The following is a 27190-nucleotide window of genomic DNA, read 5'->3' as shown; positions in this document are numbered from 1 at the left end:
ATATAATTATATGTATATGTAAAACGTAATACGCCAAGAACGGTGCGTATCCATTTATGTTTTATTTTTAAATTACGCACCTTATAAAAAGAATATTAGGTAATTAACTAGGCTGAAAAAAACCAAGGAAATAAATGTATTATTGTATTTTGATATACCACTGAGTATTTACATAAAAAACTATTAGGTTGTTAGTTGAAAAAAAACATTTTGTTTTATCTATAATACTGTATTTATCGATTAGTTTTGAAATTTAAAATATTGGATTGAAAATAATTTGGAAAATATAAATTAATTAAATTATATAAAAAATTTAAAAATTACTTTGTTATCTAGCGTATGTGGTTAAATGTAAATAATATGGGAATAATTATAGTATTTTTTTTTTGTTTACGTCAGAATATATTTTGGATTTCGAAGATGTTCAAGAAGGATGTTCGCGAATCTTAACCAAAATTTATTAAAATAGGTATAATACGTTAAATTATGTATATGAATTTTTTTTAACTGCATTATTCATAGTAAATTTTATTTTCATCTAATTTTATTTCAATTCCTTGTTTGTTGAGGTCTTCAATTTTTAATTAAATTGTATAAAAAAATTTCATGGAAGGTAAAATGTATTAATTATAATAAAATGTAGGTAGGTACGCTATTATAAATTAACTAGTTTATAATGTAACTTTTAATGATCAAATTTATTTTAAAACTTCTATAGGAAATATCTCTGACCTAGCCACACTGGACTTGGTGGATTCTTGATTCTTCTATTATAGAAACGGGAGGGGAGAGTAGCTTGATGTTCGACGGTATGAAAAGGTACACTCAGAAGACGTTTAGAGTATACGTTTGAATGGGCACGTCACTATATTTTCAGTTACATACCTTAAAATTAAACCATCGGAGGTTATTGTAAAAGTAAGTTTTTTTATTTATTTATTTTATTCTTTTTCTTTTTTATACAATAACTTAAGTAAATTATAATGATTTTAAGCGTTTAGAATTATTAGGTAGGCAGCTTTTATATTATACTAAATCTATTATTTGTTATTAAATTTCAATTTCTATATCAGTATATAATAAATCATTAATAAAACAATAAATTGCATTATGGCTTATTACTAGCTATTATGGCTAGGATACTTTATATGCAATACAATTTGATTAAGTACCAATGCATTTGATATATTAAGAATATGCAAAAAAGGCAACTAAAGATATGACACTTTATTGGTAGTTATGACCAATACGACAATACCTACCTTCTGTCCTGATTAAATGGTGTTTTTCTATCAGGCTTAGAAATTACATTATAGAAAATTTTACAACATATATATGTACTGTAAGTTTTCTACCGAAAACTTTGATACTAAGTATTTTTGAAATTTTTTTTAAAAAGGTCATAATGTACAAGAAATATATACACGACTGCTATTGCCAAAACCCATATTAATTTTACTGTAGGTAGTGTAGTTGAAATTAGTATTGACAATAAGACGATATGGCAATTATAAGATAAGTTATAAATTAAATTACTATAGTAATATAATTAAATTTGGAAGGGTATTTTTTAGATTCATATAGTTTTATTTTTTCTTGTTAAACTGTCACATTGTTAAAATATATCATGAACCGCCATTTACCTCAATACGACAACAGCTGTAAACAGAAACTTACAAAAAAAAGACATCCCGACGCATATCAATTGTAGCCCCGTATGGCTGTATCACATATAATTTTAAAATAGTTTGATGGATGCCTTTATTATAAAATGACCTGGTAAAATAAAGTATTTACATATTGAAAAAATTACATTATATCACATTTTATTATATACAATATGCATTATATATATCATATTGTATATGCAGTTAAAATTATTGTTTTGGTTGAGTCGTTAATATAATGTCTTTATGTGTTTTCTCATTCAGTTGATTCAAATTAAAAAAAAAATACATAATTTGTTTTTCATAGAAAACAAAATTATGAAGGAGCATAATAACACCTAGAATGTATATACATACATGTGATTCTATGTTTATCGAAGTTTTTTATTGCTATCTACTCCGACTCCGAGAACTGAGAAGAAATTAAATATTCTGATAATATTATTTAAACAAACTTAATTTTTACAAATTCATATACATTTCGTGTGACTACAGTCTTCAGTCTATACATTTAATGTGCTAATAATAGGTAGATTGTGCATAGGCAATTAATTGTACATAAATTGATGAATTTATGATGCTACTATACATTATTATACCTATAAATATAATATTTATATTATATCAATATATAGTTTCACGTATTAAAATTTAAAATAAAACATGGTGATATATTTTTATTTAAATACATATTTTACTCAAATTTATCATGTTTAACTGATAAATTATAATTTATTTAATTAATCTATGTTTGTTTTTTTATTATTATTAAACATCCTATAAGTATATTATATTTATAACTTTATATTTTAAATTTATATATTTTTTTTAAAAAATTGGAACAGTCAAACTCAAAAAAATTAAAAATATGGAACAACAATATTAGTTCAACTTAAATTTAACAAAAAAAAGTGATTGCAATTGAAATAAGAATCCCTTTAAGTTTTATTCATACACCGTCACTATAAAAAGATGGTTCAATTTTTACCAAAGGCCATCCACCCACCCACAACTCTACACCACACATCCCCGATTTCCCCGATTTCAAATTTCGCCTAACAATAGTCGATAATTAATAATCCTGCTATACTTACATAATATTCAATCAAATCGTCAAGTATAAAAGTATTAGACTATATTATAGAGACGTAAACACCATGGGTCAATATTTTGGCAACATTACTATACTTGGCAACCCATATAATGTTACGTAAATATAAAATAATAACAATATACCTACCTAATATTAAAGTTACATTTTCATAGAAATTAATTGAGACAGCGACTTAGACTTAAAACGTCATAGACTACTAATATGGACATATGGCAATGATATAAATATGTAATACTGTAATACATAGGTTCTAGGTAAGTATTATAGGTATAATACGTCGTAACTGGTAACTGCTTAAGTAGTTAAGTAGTACCTAATTTATACTTCTAGTTACTATAGTAATACTCAGTAATAGTATTAACTATCTTGGTTCAATATTTTTACTTATAACCACCCAAAACCCACCCATCCATAATTTTAGGTGATTCAAAATGTTCAAATGTACCATCTTAAGTGCGTACTCGGCGCCACTGTATCATTTCTATAACTCAGTTATTAATCAGTGCCCTATACATATTTTGTTTTCGATTTGCGGGGATGAGACTAAAATGTTAAATCATAAATGCCTATAAAGTTTTTCTTGCGCAACAATTTTACCTTTCCTGTGAACACTGTTTTCGTGAATACCCAGACAAACACAGTATATATACAAAGTATATGTATATATAATTATTGTCTATTTATAAATAATAATGAACATATTAGAATTTTGTATGCTGTATATTTTATATGCAGTTATTACGATAAGAATATAGGTATATTTGTCACAAACTTTCAAAAATTATCTGAATGTAGGTACCTAAGTATTCTTAGTAGTTGATAAAAATATATATATATATTTATAAGTATATATATATTAAGCTGGCACGTAAACGGGGGGGGGGGGTGTCTCCCCCCCGAAATTATTTCTTTGATAATTAAATTAAATTAATTATATTCCTATTATTATAAAATATTTTTATAATTGTAACCACAACCATCATTATTTAATTTTGGTGTACAAAAAATTAAAAATAACAAAGAAACTGAAAATGAATCGAGTAATATTGAAAATATTGAAACCAAAATTTATGTACCAAACGTTTTGTAGACTTTTTTCTTCTATCTACCTAAAAGTTTAATATACCTAAGTAATTGTATGTGCATATAATTATCAAATAGATTTCTGTTCTATTCGTAATACATATTATTTGAAGTTTTATTTATTATTATTACTATTATTGTTTCTAGTATTCATAATTCCTAAATATACTTATTTTTGAACACTGAACAAATGTAAAAAACATTTAGTAAATTTAATAACAACAAACATAAAGTTTGAATATTGAGCATGATAATTGTCACATTAAAAATAATGAGTAAGTAAGAAGAAATTATTTTATTATGTTGCTGTAAAATTTGTATTGCTATATTTTGTAAGCCCCCCCCCCTTGAAATGTTATTCTGTGTACGTGCCTGATATTAAGAATTTATGCCTGTGTGTCTATTAATGCATTCAAGAGTGCATTTGTGCATTGTTATCTAAACTTTTTTAGGTCTTACTCTTAGGATAATCAAATTATTTTTACTTAAACTTATAATATCTACCTGTTCAGTGGTATTAAACGTTTGATTCATGTTGAGAAAGTTAATCATTGTGTGGCTAGAAAGTAATAAACGTTGCCTGTGGTATATATTATATTATAATTATCAATACGTATCTATAGGTACCCATTATACAAATATTTCATATGGGGCAGGTAAATATTATAATTATCTACCTAGTCCTAAAGCCTACTAACCATGAACAATAATATTAAAATATTAATTTGAAGAAAGTTAGATTTTTTAAACTTGTTTCAGCTTAATTGGTTAAACAAATATAAGAATTTAGGTCTTTTGGGATCTTAAATGTTCTTAAGTGGACGATTAAATAATAATTACGTGTTGTTTTTTTTTGTCTGAAGACACTTTTTATGCAGCAGTAAGAAAATCTAAAATCTGTTCCTTCACTTTTAGGTAGGAAAATTATTGAAACTAGTTTGTACTTTATCGAAAGTAGAGATTTTTCAGTACTTATATCACTATTATTACATATTGATTTTACTATGGTTAGGTTATAATAATTTTCAAAATATATATATATTAAAATTAATTAAATTAATTAAAATAAATTACGAATAAAATATTCTTAGATCTAAGATCGACCTTAGAGCTATTGTTTGCTAATAGACTATTTTCACTATTCACTCAGAAACGTAAATTTCAACCGTCTATAAATAGCTCAAAAAGAGCCAAATATTTTAAAAATTAAACCACTTACAAAAAAATGTTTAATTATAATTTAGCATAGATAGGTACATAATAATATCCAATGATAAGCCCCAGTATCTTAAATCCTCGTCTTCTCACTTAAATTCAGAATTATTTTATGCATACAATGATTTAATATTGAATTCCCCAATATAAATTCATCACACTATATGCATATGAGTATCAGGTAGGGATGTTAGGTAATTGCAGACCTTTCAAAACATTTAGTGATTCAGACCTTTCAGAGATTTAAATTGGGCTCGGAAATTATTTTTTACGACAATCGTATGGCAGAATTTTATTTTATCACTCTAACACACCAAAAATATTATCTTCAATATTAACTATTAAGTGTTTAAATACTGTAAATATTTTATGATCAATCGTAAATCGGTTCATTGGTAAATTAAGCCGGAAACTTGCGTCTCGTTTTAAAAAAACGCTACTAGATAATGCGCTAGCAGGTATAAGAAATAATATTGCCAATTTGTGTTCTTAAAATGAGACGCAAGTTACTGTTTGATTGAATACTTATAATATATATATATAGGGATGCAAGTAATAGCCGCCTTTTAAGCACCTTTTTAGTCCCCACCTATTATCAAAATGTTACTAAAATAGTTTACAGGTATAATATAATATAATATAAAGTATTATTTTTCTAAAATAAAATTATAAGATTATTTAATGACAATAAGTAGAGCAAGTAGGTATACGTATACCTAATATTTATATATTATATATTTATATGTATCCACAAGTCTCATTGTCATAACCTACTTATCATAAATTGTAAATATAAATATAACTATAAAATCAATACACAGACTCTCTCTCTCACACATACCTGTTTTTTTAATTATGACTGAATGCTGAATATATTTTAATTGTAATGATGTAGATTCCATGCAATGTGCTAGATATGTTATGAGTATTATGACTATACATTTATTGTTTTCATTGTATTCAAACTAATATAGTTACATAGATATATGCATAATATATATACAATATTAATATTTTTTAATAGTTATATTTTTTTTGTTCTTTACTATTGTTACTTACCCATGAAATTAGTATCCGTGTACCTATATAGCTTAAAAATTTCAAATCTTTGATTATTTGTTAGTGATGACGTGTTGTACGATAATATTATTCGTTATGATATGAGAAAATATATTTTACCTGGGTAATAAAAATATAAGGTACCTACCAATAGGTTTGAGATTATTTTCAATTTTTTATATGTGAATTATTGTTACTAAATACTAAAATTTAATTGAGTATTGGTCATATAGCATAATATGATATATGCATAAAAAAGAATGTATATGTCCTCAAAGTAAATAAAGTAGGTATAATTCATAATCTGTATGCATATAACTTATAACTTATAAGTATAAGTATTAAAATCTAATTAATCTTCGTAGATTTCCTATAACTGTCAATTGGTTATTAAATAATTATTGACTTATATATGTTTCCTCTATACCGATAAACGCTTAACTTATAACTATTTTATAATTTATAATTTATTTTATTTTAATTTTTATCTATAATTAAACATTATAGATACCAGAAGTACCTAGATAGGTACCTAATAATTATTCTATAAGGTTTTATTTAAATTTGGTTTACTGCAGTGTGTAACAGAAAGATATGACAGAATTTTTTATGTTTTTATATGTTTCATTTGTCATATCTTTCTGTTACACCCTGTATTTGAGTGACATTTTACAAATACCTATGCAAGCATTATAATTAAATAATTAATAAATTACATCAATATTCGGTGTAACTAATAAACGTTTGTAGCACCATTTGGCATTTACACCAAATCCTTGTAAAAAAACTTTATCATGTACTTAATGTAAATTGCGGTGAATAGTCTGCAAAAATATAGTCCAGGCACCAGGGTAAAAAAGCGTGTGGCTTAAATATTATAATAATTCTAGATTATACTATACATATTATAAAATAATATAAAAAATAATTTATTTATAAAAAAATGTCTCTATATAATAAAATTATTAGATTTTTATGTAAAAAAATCGATTTAATTATTTATTCAAAAACAACATTCATATATATAATGATAACAATTTATAGTATTTAACTATATTGCATATGCTACATATGCTCCATCAGAGTTCAAATTTCAAATGTATAGCGTACTAATATACAGTTATACAATAAAATATCTATAAACAGGCATGCAGTCCTAAAGTTATTTGTGAGTAATGAGTATGCTACATATGTGGCAGCTTTTGTCATCAACCCAGGCCCCCGTAGCCACGGTGGGAAAGGGCGTTGCCCCCTTAAAAATATTAGATAGACATTGTTTTATATATAACGCCCCCCTAAAGTTTGCTTTGCCCCACCAGAAAATTTGGTCTGGTTACGGCCTGCGTCAACCCCTCCACCTCCACCTCCTTTCATTTATATAAATTAATAACATATAATTTGTTATTATTTTATTAAGTTGAATTTAAATTATAATAACTTTAACAATGTAATTAATATTATTATAAAGTATATTTATTTACCTAATACATAATATAATAAAAGTTCTGTCAGCTAGTTTAAAACAATTTTTGTGAAGTGGGGATACGCATCTTTTTCAGCGCATACTTCCGGTCTCAAGTTATTTTCTTTAGTACCTATGCTCTCTTTTAAAAAATTGAAAAGTGGCTATGCACCGCATACTCATGCATACCCTCCACTACATCCCTGTCTATAAAACTATAACAGAAAGACCTGACAAATTAAATATCTTTTGTTTTAATCAGTAGTAAAATTTTACGATATAAAATGTTTTATTATTTTTTGTACTATTGAAAATTAAAATTAAAAATTATATTATATTCAATAAAAAAAAAATCAAAATAGCCAATTTGTAAATCTTATTTAAAAAAAAAAATTTTTATTTAAGTTAAGCCGTTTATTGTTTACTACTATTTAAAATATCAATACGTTTTTGAGTAAATTAATTTGAATCTGAATAACTTTTTCAAAGTATTATTTTTGAGAAGTTTCAGACATAAGTAAATCCTACTATTTATTATTAAACATTTATATTTTTTTGTAAGTTTAACTTATACCAATTTAAGACAATTTTTCATTTTTTTATTCGTCAAGTCTTTTTATTACACGCCTTACGTACCTTGCATAATTATCACTAACAATTCATGATGTTGCCGATATTGGTACCTACAGTCTATTAATTTTGTCATGTAATTAATTAAATTAAAATGTATATCGATAATAATTGGAAATTGGAACGTAAATAATTGTGCATATATTTTTTTTAACCTTATTATAGGTAGTTACAGGAGATTTTTGCCGCTGACTTTTTATGCCTCACACTTTTTAATCGCAGACTTTTTGGTAGTCTACCGTTTAATGTCTTTTTATATTTAATGATTTAATAAATTATGGATATTCTTGTATACGGTCTACTATTTCATGTGTTATATACGTTATAATATGTGGTACCTACCTATATCACATGTTTTTTCATTAAAATAAATCATCAATAAATTAAAAAAATTAAAAGAATAATTAAATACCTGCTTACATCTAACATTATAATCATTAAAAATGTGCATGTAAAATATTTATTTAATATACATATTAAATTTATATTAATATGTATTATAGCCTTTAGGCATAGTCACGATTGAATATCTGAATATGATATTATCATTATAATCTTAGACATTATTATTTTGACAAAACAAAATGTATAACTAAGCAGACCATATTTTTCGATTAAAAACCTTAAAACTTCATTGAAAATTAAATTAAAGCAGTATTCTAATATTGTCAGCACACTCCTATATATATTGCATCGACTTTAAAATAAAACTAAATGTTTTAGTATTTTCCTTCGCCTATAATAATAAATTGGTTAAGCGTAGTAACTAGGATGACCAGTTTTATATATTTACGTCCAGTCTTATACGAGAAAGTTCCGTATTTTAAAAGTCTGTTCCGATGTCCTCACAAAAGCTTTTTAGATATTTTTTTAAAATATATTCCATTTTCATACCTACTTGTGAAAAATATATGTGAAGATACGTACAACGATCTATTTAACGTAAGACACTCATTATTTCAGATCAAAAAGTATTCATATTTTTGAAAAAAAAAAATATTGCTATAGTCGTTAAAAACAACATTTTTGGAAAAAAGTTACTTTTTACCGTTACCAAATTTTAAATGTTTAGTATTTTTAATGACAAACCTATGTATGGTTTTAATTTTATGTTCTAAAGATCCATATGCGAACTGTTAAGAGGAAGCGCAATATTCTACATATGTCAAGGCACGTTTCCACAAACGACACCAAATTATCCTAACCCTCATCTCATAAAATATCATTCCATTTTTACATTCCTAGAAAATCCTAACCATACGCTAAAAAGGAAGTGGTGCCGTATCTTTTACAAAACTAATATCCAAATCCTCTAAAAAAATATAAAATATATAAATAATAATTAAAAGTTAATCACTATAGCCAAGAGTTGATGAGTCACTAATATAGATTGCTACATTCATCATATGTTTGATGTTATACATATCTATTATAAAATTGGTGAACTGATTGTGCTAATTAGTAATTTGTATAGGTTGTATATGTAAAATTAAAATATAAAAACAAACTCTAAAGGAGAATAGTTTTCTAAGTGTAATACATAAAAGTCGAGTTTAAGATCGGTACTTAATGAGTTATAACTGTTATATGTAGGGCTCGGATGTTGTTGCATTTGCAATTTTTTTCTACTATTCGGATTCGTTGCTAGTAAGTTATACATTTATTTCAAACGAGTATCAATTAATATATAAAAAATTTAAGTGCAACTTTTTGCAATTTTTGACCTTTTTTAAATTTTATTGCAATTTTGATGATTGTCGTCATTTTCAATACAATTTTATATATTTTTTTATGTTTTCACTTTTTTTTGCTAGATTATACAGTGCAACAATTTTTAAGATAAGGTAAGGTTTTTTTTAAAAAACAAATCAAAAATAGTTTAAATAAAAAGTTTTAAATTTTGTTAAAATTATTTGTAGATTTCTGAAAAAATAAGAAGACCGCACAATTTACCAGATTTTGATGGCATCTGACAATCTTTTTTATTATCTACTCGTTTAAAATCTATCTAATAAAACTTTATAATATTACTTAATAAAATGACTTAATCCATTTCATAAAATAATTTGTTAATATATATTTTTTTTATTTTTTTGGTACAAAATATTTTTTTATTGCAATTTTTAAGTGCAATTTTGGGTTTTTTTCACAGCAATAATGCAATCAATTGTATAACATTTTTAGTGCAAGAACATCCGAGCCCTAGTTATAAGTATAGGTAATTTACAGTTTGTAAATATTAGCCAAGATGTGTAGCAGAGAACCCACTTTCCACTTCACTTAGCGTATCTCAAATTTAAATAGGTACCTACTTCGTACTTAATACTTATTAATAATAATTATGAGTTATAATACGTTATTATAACTCATAACTCATAAGCTATTACACTCGTTTAAATTCGAAATAGGTAGGTACTCAGAAAAATATTTTGCTTTGGAAGATGAAATTAAAATTGTACGTTATCATTCAAAAAAGTAAAATAAATTCTAACATTAATTGTTAGATAAAAGTATTTAAAAATTCGTTTTGTAGTAACTTAAATCGTCTAAAACAAAATAATAATAGTTTGAACAACATTAACACTTTTAGTAATAATAAGTGTCTTCGTTAAATAGATCACTCATTAATATCATTATGACATTATATAATCACTAAAAATGGCTTTTTTATTCAGTAAATGATGTAAATGTTTAATTATGTTATTTTATTTGAAATAAAGGTTTTTACTTTAGTAAATTTAAGAATAATAATTAATCTCATATTTTAAAATTGTATATCTAATCATCTTACTTTCGAGTTGAGTATCGGGTGTGTATACTCGTATATGTAGTATAGGTACTCTGTAGGATATACCTCAATTACTCATTTTACTTTAAAGCATTAAAGACAATTATTCATAATTAATGCTATATAATAGGCTGTAACAAATATAAATAATAAGGATGAATACAAATTTTTAACTATGCATTGTATTTATTTTTTTCAGAACAAATTTTATTAATTAAAATCTATCAGCCATGCCGGACAGAGATACAAACTCCTCGATGAATAGTCACGACGATACATATAAGTGTTCGTTGGGTAGCGACGACTTCATACTCGTAGAAGAAATCGTTTCCAGTCGGAAAACGAGCACTGTGGAAACTGTCCAGGGAATATGTCTTTGTGCGAAGCAAAAACTCCGCAGGACAGTGGCCATGAAGAACTTGCGGCGCCGGGTACCGATATTGAACTGGTTACCGTGTTACTCGGTCCAAGACGCACTTGGTGACATAATGTCTGGCGTGACTGTCGGGTTGACGGTCATACCGCAGTCAATGGCGTACGCCGGATTGGCGGGTCTACCACCACAGTACGGTCTGTACGGTTCGTTTCTGGGTACGTTCATCTACACGTTCGTCGGCAGCTGTAAGGACGTGCCAATGGGACCGACGGCCATCGTGTCGCTGATGACATATAGCACGCTGCGCGGTTACGGTCCAGAGTACGCCACCCTATTGTGCTTCCTCACCGGCGTCATACAGCTGGCCATGGGAATCTGCGGTCTGGGCATAATCATCGATTTCGTATCCGGTCCCGTGTCGTCGGGATTCACATCTGCCGTGGCCTTGCTAATCATCGCGTCCCAGATAAAAGACCTGATCGGCGTCGACGGCACCGGGTCTAGTCTGTGGGAGATGATGTGCTCCCTTTACAGGCATATCGACACGATTAACTACGGCGACACGGTCATCGGAGTCGGGTGCATTGTGTTTCTGTTGGTGTTGAGGGTCATCGCCGAAGTCCGTATCGGCCCCGCGGATCCGGAACAACAGAGCTGCGTTCAGAAATACACCAACAAGAGTTTCTGGTTGATAGGATCGATCAGAAACTCCATAATCGTCATCAGCTGCACCGTAATGAGCTACATGTTCATAAGTGCTCGAGACCACGATAATACGTTCATATTGCCGTACAAGATCATCGGGACGATTCCGGGGGGTCTTCCGGAATTTCGTCTACCCCAATTCACGATGCAGCGTGACAACGAGACCATAGGTTTCTTCGACATAATGTCCACGATGAAGTCGAACGTGGTCGTTTTGCCGCTGATTGGTCTGCTGGAGAACATATCAATTTGCAAGGCGTTCGCCAACGGCAAGACCGTGGACGCCACCCAAGAACTGTTGGCCATTGGCCTGTGTAACATCGGGAATTCGTTCGTGCAAAGTTTCCCGGGATCAGGGTCGTTTAGCAGGAGTGCTGTGAACAACGCCAGTGGAGTACGAACCCCGTTGGGCGGGCTGTACACCTCGATCCTGGTGATCGTGGCTCTGTTGTTTTTGACGCCGTATTTTTATTACATACCCAAAACTTGTCTGGCAGCGGTCATCATAACGGCAGTGGTGTTCATGGTGGAAGTGAGAGTCGTCAAACCGATTTACCGCTCCAAGAAGAGCGATCTGATCCCGGGGATGTTCACCTTTTTCGCGTGCCTGTTCTTGCCCTTAGAGATCGGCGTCCTGTTCGGCATAGGGCTGAATCTAACTTCAATCTTGTACCACGCGGCTAGACCCAAAATATCCATACAAGAGTACAAGACTCGCGCCGGTTACAAGTATCTAATGCTGACCCCGGACAGGTGTTTGGTATTTCCGTCGGCCGATTACGTCCGTAACCTGGTTACAAAACACAGTCTCAAACGGGATATGCCGGTAGTCATAGACTGTTCTCACGTGTATGGAGCTGATTTCACGGCCGCTAAGGTCATCGAAATGCTAACTAAAGATTTCTCGGACAGAGGACAAGCTTTGTTCTTTTACAACCTCAAGCCTAGCGTAGTCGATGTGTTTAGAGGCGTCAAACCAAAAGAATTGGTGTTTTACTACAATAAAAAAGAATTGGACAGACTCCTACAAAAATCGACCGAACAGCATCACACAATGTTACAGCCATTGCTACATAAAAAGTGAATACAATTGGCCTAATTATTTTCCTCCGTGGAATTGTAATAGCTTTGACATTTGATTTTTTTTTTTTTGGGGGGGGGGGGCGCAAAAATATCCACTGATAAATTGACCACCTGTACTAAATTTATATATATAAAACGATTTTATGTTAGTTTTAGAAATTTAGTATGTTGTACACATGGAGTATCCTGTAAGGTTGTAAGGCCACTTATAGGCGCCTAAGATATTATAAAATTATTATATAGTCTTATAATACTTTGTCAAGGATTGGTTTCATAGTTACGATTATATATTTATATTTATGTAGTCGCCTATGTATTTACAGTTTTGATAAGTCCCCAGTCAATCAAAAATTTAAATTACAAAAGAGGAGTACCTAGGTTATTATTAATTAATTTAATTGTAGACTTATTGTATACGTAATATTATTGTAATGGACTAATTCAAGTCCTTTTATTCGTAACACTTAGGACTGCACACCTATTTTACTGCTTTAAACAAATATTTCATGCACTACTATCTCAGAAAAAGCAATGTTGAATGTATTACATATATAATATATATATATCAATTATATCATAATTGAACAATGCAATCAAATCATACAACAAAATTCAGGAAATACTCATATTTTCTAGTAGCTGGCATATTATGTAATTTTTATTTTGTAGACCCTAGTGCAGACACATTAAAATCATAGTGCACACTAAAAGTGTACATTCGTGGTCCACATTGTGTATCACGGTACACATAGAAAATAGGGCCTGAGACTTATGAAACTATGTTTTGAGGAACCTACCTATCTATCTAGCTTATTCATCTCAATTCTCAAACATATTAAATGAGCTGAACAGCTAACAGATCACTGTCTAATAGAAATCTAATAGTATTTAAAAAATAAATGATACAATATAGGTAAAAGTGGTATGCTCAAGAGAGCAGATTAGAGGACATATACATAATTAATTGAAATGTATTATTAGTATTATAAGCTCCCATTGAAAATTCCTGGTTACATCAATGATAGGTTGATTAGTCATCCATGGATGATAGACCTTATGGTATATACTATAAGAAGTATATACCATCCATATAATGTAAATGATTTCATCCATCAAATTGTATATACCTATCATTTAATATTGGTAGTGGCCATTTATAGACATAATATATCTCTATTTACTACTTAGCCACTTTACCTATTACAGCATATATGAGCGCCTGTCTATTAATTTTCATAAATTATCTTCGTGTCGTATGTTTCTAACAACCAAATTTAAGTTACCATTCAACAGTTGGGCACATTAATAAATTCTTAAACTTGAGTTTTATAAAATCTAAAATAATTATCATCATCTGCTAATATTGTAACATGTTTCAATTAATAATTGTACATGTTAATGAATTATCCTATTTTGGTTTTTGCGTTATTGTATATTAATTAAAGATTTGTTTTAATCTCAGTATTAGATATTTAGATCTAGTTTAATCTATAACTTTTTAAAGTAGTTATGAATTCTCCTAATTTATTACTTTGTTAAATATCACGTTTCATTGTTGTTGCTTAAATTATATATTAGTTTGTAACAAGAATGTATCGTATTCATTATCGAAAACTTAAAGCATAATAATCAAGATAAAATTTCATCCAAGTTCAAATTGTTTATTTTTTATTTTAATATACTAGTATTTATTTTACAATAATCAAAGGTAATAAATTAACACTAATAAGCTTAAAACACAATTAAGTGTTTACACATAGAAACAAAGAATTATAAATAAATATAAAATTGACTAGATTATATGATTATACATTTGTAGGTAAATAAAATTCAGTTATTAATTAATAAGAAAAATTAACTTAGTGTCATACATACATAATGCATTATGATTGCAATAGTTATCTAGATGGTTAATAATTTTTATGGAGTTTATAACTTATTGAATAATATTAAATGGTTGAAATAGATTATATATATATATATATATATGTTTGGTTTTAAATTCGGTTTAAAATTAATAAAATTAATATTATTTTTTACTTTTAATGGAGATAGCAATGAGATATAAAATATAATTATTGTTCCTATTACATGTCTATCTTCTATCTATTGGATGATTTGGATAACTTAAATTAGCCATTATTATTTTAATTAAATTTCTGTCTCAGTCTTTTATTTTTTTTTAACTATAAATATATTCAGTGTGTTTAATTTGATGTATTTTAAAAGCTGTAAGTAATGAACAATAAGCCTCATATTATAGATAATTACTCAGAAAGTTCACAAATTTATAATTGTAGTATAAAATAAACATTTAAAATTAATTATTACATTAATCACACTAATAATGAATTTATATTTTAAAGCAACATTTAAGGTTAAAATGTACATTGATAAATAAACTGCTGTATTGAAATGTGTTTAATCTCACAGTAATTAATGAAAATTACAATTAACACGAACAACACACAATTTATAGCCCTTTCGTCTAAAATAAAATTCAACATTCATACAAAGTTTTGCTAACTAGAAAACATTAATCTAAACAGCAGCTAATTTATCAATAATTTAAGTTACGTGTAGTTGGCTATAATAATATATTACAGAATTAATAAAACAGTCAAATAGCCAATATAATTAATATTTATGTGGTAGGATTTGTATATTGGAACTCTATGTAATCTAAGGTGTTTTTATAAATTAAAATTTGAATAATTTTGTAAGTGTATATATATAAACATGAATAATATGTATAGAAATTGTTATTTTATGTTTCATTTATCGTTTTTAAATATTTATTCAGCATCTGTTAATAAATCAATATGCCTGAATATTTAAATGAGTAGCTTTTCTTATTTCTTATTCTTTCTTTTCGTGATGTACATCTAAAATAAGAAAAATATGTTGATTAAACTTGTAACAGTACATAATAAAGGTAAAAGTATAACTAAAACAGTAAATATGAAACAAAAACATATGCTTTTTTAAGATAGTTAAATACATATTTGGTTTCAATTTGAATTAAGTTAAGTAGCTTAAAATAATGTAAACATACCATCTTCATCATCATCACTGGCATCCATAATGTCTGTGCAACATGTAGAATAGCATATTAATAATAGGAAGCCAATAGGTAATCCAAATAAAACACTAGCAACTGCAGGATTGCTAACCCAAATATTTACTAATGATTTTTTTGTCTCATAATACATCCTGTACATCTGTATAAATACACCACTTCCTCCATATGCCTATTCAAAAATATGATTTATTAATTATTTGAATATTAAGCTTACTGTATCGATATTTACTATTTAGATTCCAAAGAATCAATAATTACCATACTTAAGTAAATATAGATAATATTGTGTATATCATAATTAAAATGCATGAAATCGGTTGATATTACCTTTACTGATTGATTTCTTACAGCTTCTAAAAATAAAGTAATTGATTCAGGTGTCAGATCATTTGGTTTTTCTTCTGGAAAATGATGATGTCTAGTAGATGAATTGTAAATGATTAATGATGGTAGGGTTACATCTGATGAAGTAATAGAACTGGCAAAATCTGGAGAACCAATCCATCCAAATTGAAAGTCCCTAATAGGTAAAATGATTTATTTAACTGATTTTATCTTAAATGCGCGCACACACACACACACACACACACACACACACACATATATATATATATTACCTATGAAAACGTTCTCTATTCTTCACAATAACTGATTCTACCATTTGAAGAAACCTAAGATAAATAAATCCAAGATAAATAATTGATAATTTTTTCAATTTTAAGAATAATGCTGAAACTCAAAAACAACAGTAAAATAAACATTTTAATTATAAAATAAAATCTTGGAATTTTCTCTTCCCAGTAGAAACCAATTCAGACATAGGTATTTAGATATTATGTTGCATAAAATAATTGGAACCAATATGAGGAATCAATAATTTTATGATACGTAAACTAGTCTAAATAATATAGCCCATTAACAGTATTTTCAACATTATTCATACTTACTGTGAATGGTGTGGAGGCAACTTTTCAATTTTATTCTCTTCCACTACTGCTAAAACTAAGTACTTGTTGGTCTCCAACATATGGTGAATATTTGATCGAGTTACTTTTACAAAAGTATCAAATCTTTCTGTATTTATCCATTGTGTCAAGCTTGTATTGAAGTCCATATCCCATTCATCAGCTAATATTAATAATAACATGATAAAAAACTTTTCAATTTTTAATAATAATTCATTTACCATTGAAAGAGTAATGTTGTTCTTCCTTATACACCACAACTGCAGGAGTTTCGCCAAAAACAAAATGCTATAAATAAGTAAATATATAATATACATACAAGATAGGACAAAATTAAACGTACACAATATTTTTTCATTTATCATTCACTTATGATGTCTAAACAATTATGAAATCAACTTCAAATATTTATATTATTAGTCAGTTGATAAATACCTGTTTTCCAGTTAGTTCAGGTGTGATATAAAAATAAGAATGTGCTTGATATTGTTTTGCTAAATCGTAAAAGAGGTCCTAGAAATATATTATATAATTTGTGAAATATTTAAATTTTAATTGAATTATAAAATTATCAAGTACCCAAGTATGGCCAACACTTTTTCCAATAAACATAAAGAAGTTTTTGTTTGTTTGTTTAAGCATTTCAATGTCTTTACTATCAGTGACTTCTTGAACAGGAGGACGAGCCAATCGCTTTGCGAAATGAACCATTTCTTCTGTAGATCGTTCGCTATTAAATTTAAATTCACCTTCTCGATCTCTAAAGCTATAAGGCAATACAAAATATAATTATTAATACCACAAATACTGAACTACATGATGAAAATTACAAATAAATTAATAACATACAACATAATTGTAGGATACCCTGACAATCCAAATTCCGAAACTACTCTTTTATATCTTGTACAATCTATTTTTCCAACCCTTATATCAGAGTGGTGTAATGCTTGAGCAACATGACGCCAAATAGGTTCTAACTTCTTACAATGGCCACACCACGGAGCATAAAACTTAAAACAAACATTTTATAACAAATTTAATAGTCATAAGTTTTCACTTGTATCTGTAAGTATTACTAGTTAAATAAACAAACAAAATTAATTGTAATTTTATAATTCTTTTGTAATTTATTCATGATTACCATTATAAACCAATGTCCATCGTTTTTCATTTCAATGAACCTAAAAAAAATATGTATTTTTTAATAATAATCAGTATACAAAAGAGTACGTAATAATAATTACTAATTTATTACCCATCACTAAGTTCTAATACTCTTGATGAATGCACATCTTTGAGTAGAATAATAGATACTAAAACATTGTAATTATTATTAATATAATTAAGTAATTTAAACTGTAAAAGTATAAAACAATATATTTTATTCATTACAATACTGCCGTCGTAAGAAAAAACGCCTTAAGTAACAAAAAATATAAAAATGTGAAAAAAACTAATAAAAAATTGTAAAATTCAGCTTGTGTAAATAACTAAGCAGTATTCCAAAGTAATAAATTAAAGCAATATTAAATATTACTTCAAAAATATAATCAAATTATTAAAACGCCATAAATTGTATTATCTAATCTATACAAAAACACGTTTTATTCAAAATTGTTAAACGGTGACTTACAGCGATTTTGTTTACGATGGCAGAATACTAACACATAATCAGATCCTACAAGTTTTTTTGTTAAATGCCATAATTAGTTTTACTAGGTAATGTTAAACATTTAAAAGATAAGAAATTTCAGTTATCTTTTGAAAACACAAAGTAAATGAAGTTATTGAAAAACTTATAAACAGTTTATACTTTATAATTTTTAACTGTTGTGTATAAAAGTGTCAAATAATTAGATTCATAAAGGTTAAATGTTTCTTTCATAAATAAGGTTGGGTTTTTAAAGGAGGATATATTAATTTATTAACTAAAAAAATATAAAGTTTTAATATTGGGCATATTTATAAATATTTGACATCCATATGATTTAATTAAGTCAGTTTATATTAAGGTCTATTCAATTTAAAAGGTACTGTTGATTTCTAGCTATTTTATCTCATCTTTCTTTGATTTTTTTGATTTTATTTAATAAAACCTGCTTCAATAAATTAGATCACTATAAGTTTTCTGTTCTCTGTATACATAATATGTGAAATGTGAATCGTGAATACTGAATAAATATTACTCACTATCAATTAAGCATACCTTAGAAAAATAAGCATATTATATATCTTTGCTATTATGGTTTTAAGTAAAAATTAAAAGATAAATAATTATTGTTATTTGAATGTTTTCCTTTGATAATATAAATATATGTCTTGATTAACTTCAAACTTGCATCTTATTACACTTTTCTTATATCTATAAAATATAGATATCAGTATGTAACACTTACCAATGAATCCCAGGGAAATTATTGTAGTTAATTTATTAGAGATCATCATTTTTTTACAATATTTTTCTTATAAAAAATTGTTTATCAATGTATTGTATATTATACTATACTACGATACTATTAAACATTATACAGATTATATACATTTCACAAATTATATTGATTTTTATGAAATGTATGCATTAGTAAAATAATTTAAAACTAGTGAACTATAAGTAAAATTGTTACATAAGTACATAACAGAACACTACAAGGTATTGACATAATAATTAACTAAGAAGTGGAATAGTAGTATAGTACAACTTTACATATTATTACTATTGCATTAGGAGTTTACTGTTTATGTTTAATATTTATCAGTTATCACTTATCAAATTATCACGGTAAATTCATACCACGGTAAAATATTATGTCTAGGACATGAATACTGAAATAATATTCAGCAGTCAGCTGATCAGCTGAATCTCGGACTTCCAAGAAAAACGGAAACAGCCAACCTGCCGACCCTAATTGGTTATCTAATATCTATAGAATTATAATTTAAATTTATACTTTATAGATTCTCACATTGTGGAGGTGGACTGCCGAGACTGTGGTTCGTGGTCGTGGTTCAGTGGTTGCCGCCATGACAAAATATTTATATATATATTAAATATTATATAAAATATTTATTTTGTCATGGTTGCCGCCTGCCGGTCGGGCCAAATCAGGCGGATCAGTAGTTTAGCTAATTAGCTTAAGCAGTAAGCACCAGTCCAGTCCAGTTGGGCAGTGTTTTTGAAACTCTGTCACTCTGATAAACAAATGTATACAAAAAAAAAAAATAGAAGTCTATAACCCATAGGTCTATATAGTCCATGGACTATGGTATTATGGTAATAATATTACCTACCATATCGTAGAGCCTTGATATAATGTAAAGTTATGTTTTTTACAATATCTAGGTTCTCTACCTCAATACTTTTTTATGACAACCACATAATAATAGATAACGGTAAATAATTGGTAATAGTACATGGGCTTGATTCTCGGAAAAATACAATTTTTATAATTTTCGAACTATCGTACTCATATCACATAATATTCACATCCATCATCCATGGCTAAATATTTAGAGTAAGAAAAATAAGTATGTATTTTATGGTTCACATATTCTGTTGGATTACTTGGATTACTCTATGGCTATGGGGGTAAATAAAAACCCGATCAGCTGATCGTGTGCCATTTCCGTATTCGATGCTAGAAAATATGATCCATTATTAAATAACTAGTTAGCACGAGGTCAATGGTTATATTGTTTGAACATGATTAAACTGTGATAACTGATAAGGATACCGGGTTTTTAGTCTTTAAAAAATATGTAATATAGAAATAACAGATTTGAGATTACAGAGCAACACAAGCTAACACTATAGTACACTACTAAAGTACTAACAGTATTGTCAGTATTTCACTTTTCCACAAGCGTCAAGTACTCGTTCAATCTATGAATTAGATATTTCAATGTTTGGAGTTTAATGTTTACAAATTACAATTAATCACTCATTATTTATTCATTGTTTATTATTTTTTTTTTTCACAAAATTGGGTTGTTCTGTTTACACTTTTACAATATTTTTTACAAAAATGATTAGAATTATTAAAGTAACTAACTGCATCTGGGGAAATGTAAATCACGCTCAAAGGTTTTCAGCAAGTGTCTTACGTTTTTCTACTTCTGCTGTTAAAGGTTCTTATGATTTTATTCTTCTCAGTATATTATTTTTGTTTTAAAAATGTATATTTACTTAAAACTTTTATTTTTAGATCGTTATTATACTGAAAAACATGAATGGATTGATGTGAAAGATAATATTGGTACTATAGGAATTTCAGATTATGCTCAAGTAACTATTTAAATTATTAAATATTTTGTAAATATTTAAGACATTTATTATATACCTTTGAGTATATTGCAAGTAGTTGGTTAATATTTTATTAAACCTATTAAAAGTGAAAAAATATTATTTGGCTGAAAATATTTTTAAAACTGATTTTTATCCCAAGCTTAGAAATTATTTACCTTGTGATTTTTTTTTTTCTTAAAAGTTATAGAAAAAATACTTTTTTTGTATAATTCATATTGGTTCTGTTCAGTTGTCAAAATACTTAAAAAAAAAGTTAATTTTAGTTTAATATTTTGCACTGTATAGTAATCCATTGTAACAAAAATGTATATTATGTATTGAAGTGTTAAAAGTTCAAATCCTAACCATAAGAGGTTATCAATAACTAGATTAATTTCATCAATTAAAGTATATTTTTCATTTGAATTTATCTATAAAAATTGATATGTCTATTAATATTATAATTAAATTAATTAGTAGATATACGTCATAATAAAATACAGATCAGATTGATTAGTAATGAATATTACAAAAATTTATGTAATTCCTATATATGTACATAATACCTAATTACTAGTTTTGGGTAAGTCACTTTTAAAAAGTGTTTAAGTTACTTTACTAGTTTCTAAACTAAAAAGTAACTGAATTACTTATTTATTACAAAAATACAAAAACCATCGTGTTTTATAACTTAACTCAAGAATTATTTTACACTGTCCAATAAGATCCTAACACATCATTTCTGCTCATTGCTACACAACACCTAGCCATAATAGAATTGGTCTTAATTGGTTAGGTATAGTACATGAATACGTAAAAGAACCAGTCTTTGTTAGGCATTAGGGCTTCTCTCCCTGAATAGAGGGTAGTTACAATAAAGTTTTAGTATTTTTTGTATCTCTCAAACTAAATAACTTAAAATGGCAAAATTTAGAAAAAGTAATTTGTGCAAATTTACATTTAACTTTATTCTATTTTAAAATGAATCTATAAAAGGTTAGGTTACTTGTCTTATTCTTGATTGTTTTTTTGGTGCAAATATCTCCAATTATGTATGTTAAAAAGGTATCCTATGAATTACAAATTTAAATGTAAATTTATTAACACTTTAAATCTTATAAATATAATTCATAATATTAAATTGGTTATCTATATAATATACTGATTTTATTTGTATTTGAACATTGTTTTATTTCAAGTCAAGAATATTGTACTATTATATTTTTATTGGATAAACTTATATCAAGAAAAATACTAATTTAATATAATGATATCATGTCATACTACTAATCATGGTTGTTATTTGCTATATAGTATTATAAAACTATGAATAGATTATGTTGCATATTTATAATTTATAATAATTACAAATTATTTTCTATTGAAATATTTAACCCTTATCATTCACATATCACGTTATTATGTTATTTATGTTTAGTTTTTATTTTATTTTAAGTGTTAAGACTCAATAGCTTATAATATTATTACATAAGGGGGTCATTATAAACAGTGAACATAATATTTAGACACATTTATTTTACATAGTATTTTTAGTAGGTAGTTTACTAATCATTTTTATATTATTTTAGGATGCTTTAGGTGATGTAGTTTATGCTGAGCTGCCTTCTGTCGGAACAGAAGTAAAAATAAAAGGTATATAATATAGAACAGGGATGGCCAAATCGTGGCTCGCGAGCTGCATTGGCTCTTGTCATAGTCGTATGCAACTCACATCTTATTAAAATAAAATCAATATTTACTTATTAACGATGAAATTATAAAAATTATAAAATGTATTTATAATAATGTTGGCTTTTGATATCATTGTATTAATCCATGTGGCTCGTGAACGTATTCATGTTGGCCACACCTGATATAGAACATTTTTTTTAGTCGTAAGTAAGATTGATGTTAAAAATTGTTGTAAAAATCTATGACATACGTAAAATATATTATTTTTAATTTCCTATCTAAAGAAGTGCTAAAATTATTTATAAATTCACACTAATATATAAATCAATTTTACGTATTCAAGAAGATGCTACCCATCCATGCACGGATTGTTGTCTCAATCTTACAAATATACAACATAATATGAGTTTATACTCCATGCCACGAGAGAAGGAACCCGTGTCCCGACCAAAACGCAATCGAATTTGCACATGTATGCACGCCACAGCGCCAACTGTAGAGGACAAAGTGGGAGAAACGGAGCCCAATACCGCTAGCTGTCGTCAGTCTGCATGCGCGAAACAGGTTCCTTCTCTCGTGGCGTGGAGTATAGTAAAACCTAATTTTAGTTAAGTTTTATTTCTCAATTATTATTATGTTTTAAAATGTGTGTAACTACTTAAAAATAAATCTATTAATACTTTTGATATTAATTTCTCAGCATAACTTACTTAACATTTATATGTATATTTAAAAAAAAATGCATAGATGAATGTGGTGCATTAGAGAGTGTCAAAGCTGCAAGTGAACTGTACAGTCCTGCATCCGGCAAAGTGATTGAAATAAATTCTCAGGTGGAAACAAGACCAGCATTAATAAATCAATCTTGTTATGAAAACGGTATAATTTATTTAACTTTTATTCTATTTTATAATTTTGTGAATTTAATAATTTATTTTGTAGGATGGCTTTTCAAATTAGAACTATCATCTATGGAAGAAATATCAAAATTAATGAATGAAGAACAATATGCTGAATTCATTAAACAGGATCACAGTTAATGCTTAAGTAAGTAACTGATGATCTGTTAGACAAAATTAACTAAGAAAATTATTAATTGTTTTAAATTGATTAATTTTTTATATCTACAAGTACCCTAAGTATATGTGACTTTTTTTTTGTAAGTTGTTTGCATTTATTTAAAATATGAACCTATGTTAAACTTTTATTCAATAAAAAAATGTATGAATCAAACATTTGCATAAATATTGTTAACAACTAGATTGTTATGACTTTATGAGTTATAATATATATAATTTGTTTATAGGTTTCTACTAAAGTATTATTTTAGATAATTATTTGAAATAGAAAATTTGAATATCATTAATTTTTTCTAAAAAATCTGTTATTTTAATGAATAAAATATTTACTGAAAAGTATAAATAGTAAAATATACATATTAAAAATAAAACATTTTTTGAGGCTATGTTATTTCTTAAAGCATATTTGTTTAAAGCATTGAATAATTTACCATTGCAATATGTTACCAAGGAGTTACAAATCTTCTATCTAGGTGCTCAAGTATTCATGCCCCCCTGCACCTGTGATTGGTGCTGCTCTCATATACGTATTACCAACATGTTTCTGCTTACCTATGCAGTCTACCTTGAAAGACGTAGATCGTAGATCGCATAGTACTTATATTGTAATATGCCATATTTATATTTTCAAATTATAATATATGTTTATTAGCTAAAATTTAAAAAAAATGAATGTAATAATATATCCACTCGTCAGAGTGAATAACAATGTCAGCTTCACATTCTTGTTGTATTGTTGGAAGTAATGTATTTTTGTCTCTTAGAAGTACATACAAATATTGGCAGTCAGAACCATTTTTTAGACCAAATACCCAACGTCCATAGCAGTATCTAATAAACTGTGTTCTCTTAAAAATGAAGTGGAATCTCTTCACTCTTTTCGACAGTTAAATAAAAATCTTTTAATTGCATAATGCCCACAATATACAAAACAAACACAAATATAAACAGTACAACAAAATCTACGTTCAATATGTAACTAACAAACTTATTAAGTTCATTATAATAAATACAAAATAAGGCATATATCAGAAATTTTATCTGACCAATTTTATTTTATCTTTTAGTGGATGTACGTATTTATTAAATAACTATTTTTTTCTGCTATGATATATCTACATTTATGATAGTAGACCGCATATATGCATTTGTAGTCCGCATATGAGAGCAGAACCTTATGATATATTCTATATAAACCATAAGTTTTATATTTTAATAAATTATAAAAATATTTTACAATACATAGATATTATATTTTAATATAATACATATAACTTAATAGCATTGAAATATAAGTGCATAAGTAATGCCAAATAATATTGTCATACTAATATAGGTACTAGGTAATTATGTATTAGTATTTCGTTCTTGTAGCTTAAGCATAAATGTTTAATACGATAACAAAAATAATCATAATGGGTACTGATTTTTGGTTATACCTACAGAAAAAAATGTGTCATTAAAAATTTAATATTATAATCGATAATATTAATTTAAGATTTATATTGTACAAATTAATATTATTTTCTTTATTTGACTTGAATATGTTATGATTAAAAATTTCTAAACATTTCAATCTTTCATAATGTTCTAATTTCTTATAATATATACTTATATACCTATCTTTGAATATTTATAGGTAAATCCATACTTCTGAATTAATGTATACCTATAACATATAAGTTATGAAAATTAACTAAAATTTTATTTTTATTTTGTCCAGTCTAATAAATTCTTCAAAAGTCAAAAGTCTTCAAAATTTACTCTGTTATTTATTTTACATTCACTATTCATTGATCTACTATGAAATTTAAAGATAAGAATATTTTATAGATCCAGAGCCCCGCGTATGATTTTAATAATATTTTAGATTTTATTAAAAACAATAAAAAGACTTATGAGCATTTTTAAATATTAAGTTATAGGTAAGTATTTTTTAATTATTGTAAATTTATTATGTTAAGTGTGAGTAAAATAGAGACATCAGCCCTACACAAGATACCATAATTATTCAAGCAATCAATTCTTAAACATATTTTATATTATTTTTGAATGATAAGATACATTTTTTTTTATACTTGGGTATGGGCATTTATAATTGGTAGATATGCCCATAGGCACCCTAAGGAGAGACAAGCTGGGACATTTGACCCCTGGATTTTTGAAAATTATTTTAAATTAAGAAAATGTGAAAAAAATCATCACATTGTCCCCTGCATACTTAGTCAATAAAAATATAAAATAAAGAATTGATAGATAAGTACTTTAAATTAGGTAGATATTTTATTATAATTTATAAGTATCATGACATACTACTATTAGTAAGTACAATCAAATGTACATTACGTTCCTCTTTAAATATTATTCTTAATAACTTATTAATAATAAGAAATGTTATATATTTTATTGTTCGTTAGAAAAAAAATGCAAGTACTTAGTTTACAAATAAATTATCTAAAAATTTGTTACACAACAATTATAATATATTCTGGTCTATTTTATTCTATTTTAATTTCAGGTATCCGTTTAATCCATTAGTTGTTGCTGTTAAAGACTCTCTTATAGAAATATTATTTATTATTTTTGCGAGGATATTACACTAAGCTTTATTATTAACTGTAATTTATATATTTTACGTATTTTTGTTGGTTGATTATAAAATAGATAATATTTATAATAAAAGAATAAAATTATTTTAAAATTTGATAGGGAGTTATCATTTAATGGTAACAAACTAACATCCAACAAAGCATTGGCGCCCACAGTTTTTCCACGAACCAATGCAGTTATAACTATAGGGCTCCCAAATTTATTTGTTTGCATATTTGGCATTGCCAACTCTTTACGCTTTATTCAACGATATAAATATTCAGATGGACCAGATGAATAGTTATGAATTTATAGT

At 26.9% G+C, this 27190-nt stretch overlaps 3 protein-coding genes across 3 annotated transcripts; 2 read left to right on the top strand and 1 right to left on the bottom strand.

The window, feature by feature from the left end:
• Window positions 1-785: 785 nt before the first annotated feature.
• On the top strand, window positions 786-15430 carry LOC107163354 (Epidermal stripes and patches). The gene is made up of 2 exons (XM_015510733.2): window positions 786-918; window positions 11218-15430. Exon 2 carries the CDS (start codon window positions 11249-11251, stop codon window positions 13181-13183), a length of 1935 nt encoding a protein of 644 aa, XP_015366219.2. The 5' UTR covers window positions 786-918; window positions 11218-11248; the 3' UTR covers window positions 13184-15430.
• Window positions 15431-15935: 505 nt separating this feature from the next.
• LOC107163350 (Thioredoxin-related transmembrane protein 3) lies at window positions 15936-19905 on the bottom strand. The gene is made up of 12 exons (XM_015510730.2): window positions 19629-19905; window positions 18488-18545; window positions 18374-18413; window positions 18079-18242; window positions 17809-17995; window positions 17665-17742; window positions 17451-17517; window positions 17212-17392; window positions 16882-16935; window positions 16592-16784; window positions 16238-16433; window positions 15936-16067 (listed from the first exon to the last, which is right to left on the bottom strand). Exons 1-12 carry the CDS (start codon window positions 19675-19677, stop codon window positions 16042-16044), a joined length of 1293 nt encoding a protein of 430 aa, XP_015366216.2. The 5' UTR covers window positions 19678-19905; the 3' UTR covers window positions 15936-16041.
• A 1086-nt stretch (window positions 19906-20991) lies between these two features.
• ppl (glycine cleavage system H protein, mitochondrial) lies at window positions 20992-24439 on the top strand. The gene is made up of 5 exons (XM_015510735.2): window positions 20992-21357; window positions 21435-21514; window positions 23104-23167; window positions 23954-24085; window positions 24149-24439. The coding sequence occupies exons 1-5, from the start codon at window positions 21255-21257 to the stop codon at window positions 24244-24246; spliced, it is 477 nt and encodes a 158-aa protein (XP_015366221.2). The 5' UTR covers window positions 20992-21254; the 3' UTR covers window positions 24247-24439.
• Window positions 24440-27190: the final 2751 nt, after the last annotated feature.

The sequence above is a fragment of the Diuraphis noxia genome, unplaced genomic scaffold, assembly GCF_037042655.1.
Source record: "Diuraphis noxia isolate RWA-SAM2 unplaced genomic scaffold, SU_Dnox_SAM2 contig0002, whole genome shotgun sequence".
NCBI classification, from domain to species: Eukaryota; Metazoa; Arthropoda; class Insecta; order Hemiptera; family Aphididae; genus Diuraphis; species Diuraphis noxia.
Note: the sequence above shows the minus strand (reverse complement) of the source record. Positions and strands in the feature narration are given on the sequence as shown.